This window comes from Hyperolius riggenbachi, chromosome 1, assembly GCF_040937935.1.
Source record: "Hyperolius riggenbachi isolate aHypRig1 chromosome 1, aHypRig1.pri, whole genome shotgun sequence".
Classification (NCBI taxonomy): Eukaryota; Metazoa; Chordata; class Amphibia; order Anura; family Hyperoliidae; genus Hyperolius; species Hyperolius riggenbachi.
This window is the reverse complement of record NC_090646.1, coordinates 97,622,713-97,633,457: the sequence shown is the minus strand read 5'-3', so window position 1 is coordinate 97,633,457 and position 10,745 is coordinate 97,622,713. Positions and strand designations below refer to the sequence as shown.

Below are 10,745 nucleotides of genomic sequence, written 5' to 3'. Positions count from 1 at the left end.
CACCTGAAGGAGGAAGAGGAGAAGGAGGGTGGCTTTTCTTTTGTGTGCTGCTTTTCCTCTGGTGCTCTTCCCATTGCAGTTTGTGCCTTTTCTGCATGTGCCTTCGTAAAGCAATTGTCCCTACGTGGGTGTTGGCCTTTCCCCGGCTCAATTTTTGGAGGCAAAGAGAACAGATGGAATTGTTCTGATCTGAGGCAGACACATGAAAACATTTCCAAACCACTGAGCCCCTCTGGGGTGATGGCACTATGGTGGCATCAGCAGCTGACGTTGAAGGGCATGTTGGCTGGCAGTCCATAGGTGGCGGTACATGGCGCCGGACACTGCCACCAGCTGTTTCTGATGACGAGCTCCCCCTACTTCTTTCAGGAATTTGTCTCCTCCTACTACCCTCTGACTCCTCCACTGAACTGTCCCCTTGGTCATCTCGTCTTTTAGGATTCCACTTGTCATCCGTATCATCGTCATCATCATAATCATCCTGCTCAGCTTCGCTTGTCTCAGACACCTCCAAAACTGCACCAACAGCAGGTACTTCTTCATCCTCCTCCTCACACGTTACGTCCATAGTGTCGCCTAACTCAGACATATGAGGTGGTGTAACTTGCTTAGCGCCTTCATCTGGTTATAACAATAATGGCCTTGCATCAGTGATTTTCCCACCAAATAACTCCTGCGAATTGTCAAATGCAGCGGATGTGGTGCTTGAAGTAGCGCTGGTGGTTGCGGAAGATAAGGTGTTCTGTGTTAAATAGTCAACCACGTCCTGACAATCTTGGGAGTTGATGGGACGTGCCTTCTTCTGAGCACTGTACTTAGAAGTGGCCTTCCTTTCAGTCTGCCTCTACCTCTGCCTCTACCTGTTTTGTTCGTTTTGTCCGTATCGGGAAGGGGGGGGGGGCGGGGGGATTAACCTCCCTGGCGGTTCATTTCTGTCTGGAATTAGGAGTCAAAAGCGGTACATTTTTTTTTCAAGAATTTTAGACCTCCAATTCTTAAGTCTTAACTCACCAAAATATATCAGAATAGAGGCCTGGTAGACATTCTGCATATAAATAAAAGACTGGAACACAAATTTGCTGAAATAATAAAATTTATCAATAAACTGAAAAAATAGGAAAACTGTACAAATAAGGCAGCAAGAAGATAATTATACACATTATGTACATGTATACTTAGTACACCTCCCGTGTATGATAAGTTTTAAAGCAGGGAGCAGCACAGAGTCCAACATTGCAGTCAGGGCAGTAGATGCGCGACTCCTTCCTGACTTTTTTGCCCCTCTCATCGGTCTTAGAGCAGCACACCACACATGTCCTGGTTGGTGTGTTTTTTTTGGCGGTGGGAGGTATGTGCTCCGGGAAGTGCCGGCCAGTGAGTCGCTCTGGGTTAACGACATAGGAGGCACGTCGCCCAGTTCTGGCATCTGCGGCAGTCTGGTACCGCAAACAGATACACTCGCACATCCTCCATATGTAGTCCGCGTGAGTAATTGGCCTTTCACTGCGCTGCTTGTAGAGTATATAAGAATTCCACAGAGACTGCTCCAGAAGATGTCGGAATATCTTTTTATAGTACTTCTTCTGCTGCTTGCGGACTGCGGGATAAAATGTCACTGCTTGGTCCGCTCTGTCCACTCCACCCATTGTTTGGTTGTAGTCCACCACAACCTGCGGCTTCTGTATTTCCTTTCCTCCTCTCGTTTTGGTGGGAACAGTGGAGGTGTCGTGGACCGTGGAAAGGAGACAAACGTCTTTTTTATCCCGCCAGCGGAGAGCCAGCATCTTTCCTTTCTGCCAAGCAGCTATGTCCCCTGGTTTCAATTTCTGCTTCCCAAAAGATGTAGGCATCTCCCGCCTGTTCGGCCTAACTGTGCCGTAGGCATCAGTGCGACGCTTTATGAGGATCTCAAAGAGTTCCGGGGAAGAATAAAAATTGTCCGTGGTGACACAATATCCCTTGTCCAGTAACGGCTCAGCAAGTGATAAAACAGAAATTGTCGCCACTCCGTAGTCGCTGAACCGGGGATTGAACTTTGTTCCCTTTCCGGTGTACAAAACTGTATTCCAGATGTACCCGTTTGAAGACTCACACAACATATAAGATTTGATTCCAAAGCGGGCCCGCTTAGAAGCTATAAATTGCAGCCAGCTCAGCCTCCCCTTGTAAGCCATCAGGCTCTCATCCACGGATATATCCCGCTCTGGAACATACGTGGTCCTGAAGTTCTCCACCACCATCTCGTACACTTCCCATATTTTTTTCAGTTTGGGAGCAGGGTGAGTGGACTCCTCAAAGGTGTCGTTATTGGCGAAATGGAGAAATTTCATGATGAGCGAAAACCGGTACTCGCTCATCACCGTACCAAAGAACGGGGTCGCTATCATTTTGTTGGTGGTCCAATACCACTTCTGCAGGGGCTTCCCCACCACCCCCTGCAGAATGATAAGTCCCAAAAATAGCCAAATATCTTCTTTGGTGACCGGCTCCCAGGTCCTGCTTCTTGAGAAGGGGCGTCGTGGAGCAGCCAGTTGTTGGGTGGCATAACGATTAGTCTCCTCCACAATCTTCTCAATAACGGCCTCATCAAAGAAGAGCTGCAGGTAGGCCAGGGGGTTGTGCTCACACACTTTCTTCAGGCCAGGCTCCCCAGTAAAAGGAAAACGGGGGGGCGGTGGTGGTGCCTGAGAAAGGTCAACGGGGCACCAGACCCGGACATCGCTAACATCCGTGGTGATGGAATCACTCTCGCTGTCGCTACCTGGGTCTGATGAGAGGTCCCCAGGTGCGTCACTGTCGCTTGAGTCCGCCAGTGACTGCAAATCGCTGTCCTCCAACTCCAACAGCGATTCCGCAGCGAGCTGCCTTCTTGAAGCGGACGCCATAGCAAACTACAGGCAGAAAACGGCAGGCAGAGAGTTGTCAAAATCCAGGCAAAAATCGGTACACAGTAAATCAATCAAAGTCCAGGCAAAATCAGTGCAGGGAGAAGGCAAAGAGAATAGTCAAAAATCCAGGCAAAAATCAGTAACGGGTATCCAATAATCAGTAATCAATCAATCAGCAACTCACAGATCAAACAGCCAGCAGCCACGGTCTCCAGAGAGCAAATGGCAACATTGAATTGAATACAAACTAACTAGTATTCAATTCAATGCTACTTGTGGCCAATCAGATCACTTGTCATTTTTTTTTGTTTTTATTTCTGCCTCCCTACCCCTGTGGCCAATCAGATCATTTGTGTCATTTTTATATTTTTCCTCTCCCTCCCCCTGTGGCCAATCACATTGTTTATTATATTTTACTGTGTTATTTCTCCCTCCCTACCCCCTGTGTCCAATCACAGTCATTTATTGTTTTTTTTTTTTCCCTGACTCCCTCCCTCCTTCCCCCATGACCCCACGCCGCCGCACAACGTCACGCCGCTGCTACATGACCGCCGCTCCATGCCGCCGGGTCCCCGGAAGATCAGCCAGGTAATGGGGACTCCGGCGGCCGGGAGGGAGAAGCCTGGGTCCCGCTGTGCAGCGCGATCAGCGCGCGGGACCCAGAGAGACACTGCGCAGCATGTATTTAGCCAGCCCAACCTGTGTTCGGGCTCACCGCTTTCAGCACACAAAGCGGAGCCCGAACACAGGTCGGGCTTACCGCCAGGGGGGTTAAGTGAAAGGTATGTACTGACTTGACTAATACAATGTGCAGTCACACAGGTGCAGTTAACAGGTATGCACGGAGTGGTATATCACACTGCGTGCACTCACATAGGTAGGTGGGTGCACTGAACACAACAGGTAGGTGTATGCAGTGATGGGTATTACAAATGTGTACCTGTCACACACACGTACCATGAACAGGTACAGTGACTGGTGGTATTAAATATCACACTGCATGCGCTCACGTAGGTAGGTGGGTGCACTGAAGTGAACAACAGGTAGGTATATGCAGTGATGGGTATTACAATGTGCACCTGTCATACACAGACAGGTCCCAGACAGGCACAGTGACACTGCGTGCGCTCACGTAGATAGTTGGGTGCACTGTGAACAACAGGTAGTTATATGCAGTGATGGGTATTATAATGTGCACCTGGCACAGTAGTACTTATGCCAGCTGCAACTGACAGACAGGGTTGTATATAATGCAAGTAGGCCACACAAACAAAAAAAACAGATCACAAGAACAAGATTAGCTCTCAAAAGAGCTGTTGAGGGGTGCTTTTTTAGCAATAAGAATCAGCAAGGAGCAAGCTAACAAGCCTATAAGAGCCTAACTAAGCTTCCCTATAGCTCTCTCTGCAGCATCAGCAGCAGCTCTCACTTCTCTAATTACTGCAGGCACACGAGTGAGTCCAATGCCTGACGCTGCCTGCCTTTTATAAGGGGGGGGGGTGGAGCTCCAGGACGAAGTGTAGCCTGTATTGGCTACAATGTGCCTGTTGACTGTGATGTAGAGGGTCAAAGCCGACCCTAATGATGCACTATGGGGGCAAATCGAACTGTCGGAAAAGTTTGCGGTTCCCCGCAAACGCGAACCATGAAAGTTCGCCGGCGAACCGTTCACCGGCGAACCATTCGGGCCGTCTCTACTAATATTACACAGTACATAGCTACACACACATTACTCACATTACACGCACACAGAATACACAGATACCCCATAGTGACCCAGAACTGCTAGGACTGTAGTACTGGTCCAAGTCTTATATCATAGAGCCATATTAATCCTTGCCATAATCCCACTGACTTTGTTTAATCATTCGTAATTACGCATGAATTTACACATAATTTACGCATAATTAGATGTTGACCTTTAGTGAAAAGCAAAGCCTCCATACATGCTATTGGTACCAAAATGTCTACATATGTAAAGGAGAATAGTGGGTATAAGTTACAAAAAAATATATTCCACTTAAGGACCGGGGTAGTTTCTTCTGATCGGTGCTGCGTGGACTCTCCAGCCCGCAGCACCGATCAGGAAATAGCCAGGGCGATCAGACTTCTCCCCTTTTTTCCCCACTAGGGGGATGTCCTGCTGGGGGGGGGTCTGATCGCCGCCAGCTACCCGCACTTTCCGGGGGGGGCTCTTCAAAGCCCCCCTCCGGAGCGCTTTCCGCCCTCCCCGGCTTTCCCTCCATCTCCCTTACCCTGTGAGTGGCGCAGGACGGAGTTCCGTCCTGCGCCTGATAGGATAGGCTTCTGCAGATAGGCAGATGCCGGTGATCCCCGGCCAATCAGAGGCCGGGGATCGCCGATCTACATCACGGCGCTGCGGGGATTTCTTCCCCGGATGTTTACATTATGCGTGCGAGCCGCGATCGGCGGCTCGCACACTGTTCACGGAGACAGTCTCCGTGAACTGGCATGGAAAGGCCGCTCGATCGAGCGGCCGTTTCCATGCTATACCACTAACGACCCGCCGACGCCTATCGGCGTTAGGCGGTCGTTAAGTGGTTAAAAAGACCTTGTAGTGTTTGAGAAAAATCTATTTTAAATATGCGAAGAAAAATGGTTTTTAAACTCAGAAAAATTACAGTTTAAAAACAATTCTTTTTTTACCTTGTACCCACTATTCTCCATAACATATGTAGCAATTTTGGTAGCAATGGAGAAAACAAGTTCATAAACGCTCTACCCCCTTAGTTATCATACCAGTCGGTGCAGGATCGGAGAGCCGGGCCATTTACGTAAGCAAGCAAAGAATGATCCGCAAACCAGACTTGGCTCAATGAAAAAAATAGCTATTCGACGCGTGTCGGGCTTACAATCTGCCTTTAGTCATGACTAACTATGACTAAGGGCAGATTGTAAGCCCTACATGACTAACTATGACTAAGGGCAGATTGTAAGCCCTACATGACTAACTATGACTAAGGGCAGATTGTAAGCCCTACATGACTAACTATGACTAAGGGCAGATTGTAAGCCCTACATGACTAACTATGACTAAGGGCAGATTGTAAGCCCTACATGACTAACTATGACTAAGGGCAGATTGTAAGCCCTACATGACTAACAATGACTAAGGGCGGATTGTAAGCCCTACATGACTAACTATGACTAAGGGCAGATTGTAAGCCCTACATGACTAACTATGACTAAGGGCAGATTGTAAGCCCTACATGACTAACTATGACTAAGGACAGATTGTAAGCCCTACATGACTAACTATGACTAAGGGCGGATTGTAAGCCCTACACGCGATTGTACACGATTGTAAGCCCTACATGACTAACTATGACTAAGGGCAGATTGTAAGCCCTACATGACTAACTGACTAAGGGCAGATTGTAAGCCCTACACGCGATTGTACACGATTGTAAGCCCTACATGACTAACTATGACTAAGGGCAGATTGTAAGCCCTACACGCGATTGTACACGATTGTAAGCCCTACATGACTAACTATGACTAAGGGCAGATTGTAAGCCCTACACGCGATTGTACATGATTGTAAGCCCTACATGACTAACTATGACTAAGGGCAGATTGTAAGCCCTACACGCGATTGTACACGATTGTAAGCCCTACATGACTAACTATGACTAAGGGCAGATTGTAAGCCCTACATGCGATTGTACACGATTGTAAGCCCTACATGACTAACTATGACTAAGGGCAGATTGTAAGCCCTACACGCGATTGTACACGATTGTAAGCCCTACATGACTAACTATGACTAAGGGCAGATTGTAAGCCCTACATGACTAACTATGACTAAGGGCGGATTGTAAGCCCTACATGACTAACTATGACTAAGGGCAGATTGTAAGCCCTACATACGTCGAATAGCTATTTTTTCATCGTGCCAAGTCTGGTTTTCGGATACTTCTTTGCTTGCTTTGGTAGCAATGGCATGTATTGGGGCTTTGCTACTAATTGCCAAAGTCGGCAAGAAAATTACGCATAAATTAAGCGTAAATTCATGCGTAATTACGAATGCCTACAATTACATGCAAAATGAATGACTCTTTTCCCAAAATAGGCTGTCTGCATACTGGATTGATGTAGCTCTGTAAAATACATAGGCTGCAGGCTCACCATGCCCCAGTGGTTATCGATGTCTGGTTGGCTTCAAGGAGCACATAGAGATGATTTGCATATTTTAACTACCTAAAGACCGCCTCACGCCAATGGGCGTGAACGCGGCGGCAGCCCCAGGACCACCTAACGCCAATTGGCGTCAAGTCCTGGGGCTGCAGTTTCCCAGGGAACGGCCGCTTGCATGCGCGATCCTTCCCTGGCGATTTACGGAACGGAGTTCCGTGAATAGCCTGATAGCCGCCGATCGTGGCTAGCAGGCTGCTTGTAAACGTGAGGGGAAAGAAATCCCCTTTGTTTACAAGCGTACATCGCTGCCGGGGGCCGCAGCACTGTACGAGATCGGCGATCCCTGGCCTCTGATTGGCTGATGCCTATAAGAGGCGGAACAGGACGGAAAGCCGTCCTGTTCCAATTTAGACTCCGGAGGGGAGGAGGGAAGGGGAGGGAGGGAGGAAGGGTAGAGCGAGAGCCTCATAGAGGCAGGAAACAAAAAATACAAACGGCCACAGCGATCGGACCCCTCCGGCGGCATGTCCACTTATGGACAAAATAAAGGAGGTGAGTCCGATCGCTGGGCTCTATAGCTGGGATGTGCAGGAGGCTGAAAAGCCTGCACAGCCCAGTACTGCAAATAATGGCCTGGTCATTAGGAGGGGTTACCACTGCGGTCATCAAGTGGTTAAAGTGATGTATAATGGGAGACCACAGTTGCTCATTTAAAGCCTATTTGTCTAGTTCTAATTACAGGGAAGCAGCCCCTGCGACTGCAGGGGTGCCTAGAGGCGTAGGGGGGCCCCAACTGCTAACCTTTCCTCCTTACAAAACTCCAGATCAGGTGCTTTTGCAGCTATCCATGTTATGGATGTGATGACACTGATAGTCACACTTGCTTTATGATGCTTGCAAGATGGTCCCTCAGGCTGTGAGGGTCACCAAGGGGAGGGTTGTCAACATTAAGGGGCCCCATCAAAGTTTTGCTGGGAGGAGGGCATAGGAGTTTTAGTTACACCCCTGTTCTGACCTTTATGATCAGTGCACTTTCACCTGCCTGGCCAGTGTTACACTCAGCAAATACAACTGTATTGAGAATCAATCATTTGAGAGGATTGTTCTGAAATGTTCTTGTGTGGTCATGTTTACATAATACCATGTGTAATATTTTTGGTGCCTAGCACTAAGTGGGCAAGAGCTGTGTAAGACAAGCCTAAAGAGCTGAACCTCTCCGGATGGTCACAGCAGAGCTTAGCAGGACCCAAGCCAAACACTTACTGCCATAACATCTAGAGCTGTATGCTTGGTGATGATGTTATATAATATGAAAGCAACTCAGGGGAGTTCAGTACAAGTGTCATTCTAATACACTATCTAAAAGGTTAATACATTCTGTACAAAGTTTGGATACCAGCTAATATGTTCCTCATTTTGACTTCCTCGACTGAAACCCAGTGATGTTCGGATACCCCCAATCACGAATTCGAGTAAATCCGGCCACGGCAGAATAAAAATCCAGATACGCCGTGATCGTGATCCGGATTTGAATCGGAGCTCCAAATTCGACTCGGATTTTACCCGTGATTAAATGTAGGATCCGTTTGACGGATTTGACTTTAACATTAATAGCAAATGGATTAAAAAGGTGATCAGTGGCTACAACTTAAAAAATATATAGTGTACTGGTTTAGGGCCCCGCCTTTGACATAGGAGATCAGGGTTGGCTAGGGTCAGTACCTATTCAGTAAGGAGTTCAAGGCAAGATTCCCTAACACTGCAGGGTGGCCTCTTGAGCGCGTCCCAGTGGCTGCAGCTCTTGAGCACATTGAGTTAGACAGGAGAAAAGCGCTATACAAATGTTTGGATTATTGTTATTATATTATTATTAAAAACCCGTCAAACTCTGTCAACTTTAGCGGTTAATAGCAAAGCCCCCTTACATGATATAAACACCAAATTTGCAGGATAGGTTAAGTAGAACAGTGGGAACAAGGGAAATTTTTTTTGAAAAAGACCTTATAGTTTTTGAGAAAATCGATTTTAAAGTTTAAAAGGAAAAAAGTATACATGTAAATGCGGTAAATACATTAGCTGTCATTTACTGCATTTCAATGTATACTGTTTTCCTTTGAAACTTTAAAATCGATTTTCTCAAAAACTATAAGGTCTACTTAACATATCCTGCAAATTTGGTGTTTATGTTTATATCATGTAAGGGGTCTTTGCTATTAACTGCTAAAGTTGGCGGGTTTTCAGGTTATAATTACGGCCGTGGTCACGGCTAAATCCGTGAACACGAGCCGGATTTGGACCATAATCACGAGTTCATTCGGAACTGAATCCGTGATTGAGAGGAGATCATAAATTCGGAATCCGACCTCGTGATCAGGAAAAACAGCTCGTGATCACGCGTTACCCGTGATCACAAGGCCGCCCGTGTAGAGCAACACTGCTGAAACCTGTGATATGCACATATAATGTAATGTATTTGGTACACAACCAGTAGCTCTATGTTACTGGACACATTAGGCTAAAGTAGGCTTAAAAGTTGTCACTGGAATCATTCAAGAACTTAGGTTAGTTTCAATGCCAATACACAAGGGCTAACCTTATATAGAGGAGACTGAGTTCTGGAACTTAACCTTTAAAGTGACTCTGTAACAAAAATTACGTTTTTTCTACCATGCTACAAGTTCCTAAACCTATTCTAATCTGTTCTGGCTCACTGCAGTACTTTGTACAATCAAGGTCTATGTAATAAATCAATGTATCTTTCCCCTGTCAGACTTGTCGGCCTGTGTCTGGAAGGCTGCCAACTCTTCCGTGCTGGTCTGTTCCTCTATGCACACTCCAGTGTGTGTTTTATTTACATAAGCCAGCAGCTTCTCTGCTATCTTATCAGTGATAGAAGAGAGCTGGATAAAAATCCTCCTCTGTTAGGCTGTGAAAGTAGCTTGCTGACACATACTGAGGAATTACAAACACAGGCACATGCAGAGCTGTCTGCAGGAAGCCTGTAATGTTCAGTGCATGAGAGAAGAAGGGGACAGAAGGTAAACACACAAATTATCTTTTGATATTCAAAAGGAAAGCTGTATACAGCCTGCTTGTGTATGGATGTATTTTCTATGTGTGGACATATTGTACATCAATCTACCGTACTTCCTGTTTTGGTGGCCATTTTGTTTGTTTATAAACAAACTTTTTAAAACTGTTTTTGACTACTTTTAATGCGGCGGGGAGCGGCGAAATTGTGACAGAGGGTAATAGGAGATGTCCCCTAACACACTGGTATGTTTAATTTTGTGCGATTTTAACAATACAGATTCTCTTTTAATTCATAAAATCCCAATAATCATAACATAGGATAAAAACATAGGTTGTGCTCATAATCATAATTAGTGACGTGAATGAGCAGTGGGTTAGTGGATAAGTCAGTGCAGATGATCCCAGTTAACAAGATCTAGGATTCCTCAGCAGCTCACACTGGCATGTAAACTATACACCCCCCTACATAAACAACCCTACATGTTTCACCCCTTAAATGGGGGCTTCATCAGGGGTACAAAAATTTCTCGGTGTCAAGGTGCCTAGTGCTGAAGTGAAAATCCATATCACAAAAACAGTCACATAATATGACATTGTATCAGCCTCTTGGCCAAATCAGCACTTGATGATTACCAGCACAACCTATGTTTTTGTCCTATACAGGCC

The 10,745-nt window shown here is 46.4% G+C and overlaps 1 protein-coding gene across 1 annotated transcript; it reads right to left on the bottom strand.

Moving 5' to 3' along the window:
- Positions 1-1,175: 1,175 nt before the first annotated feature.
- LOC137556974 (piggyBac transposable element-derived protein 4-like) lies at positions 1,176-2,885 on the bottom strand. Its single transcript, XM_068271670.1, has one exon. The coding sequence runs from the start codon at positions 2,883-2,885 to the stop codon at positions 1,176-1,178; it is 1,710 nt and encodes a 569-aa protein (XP_068127771.1).
- Between the last annotated feature and the right edge of the window lie 7,860 nt (positions 2,886-10,745).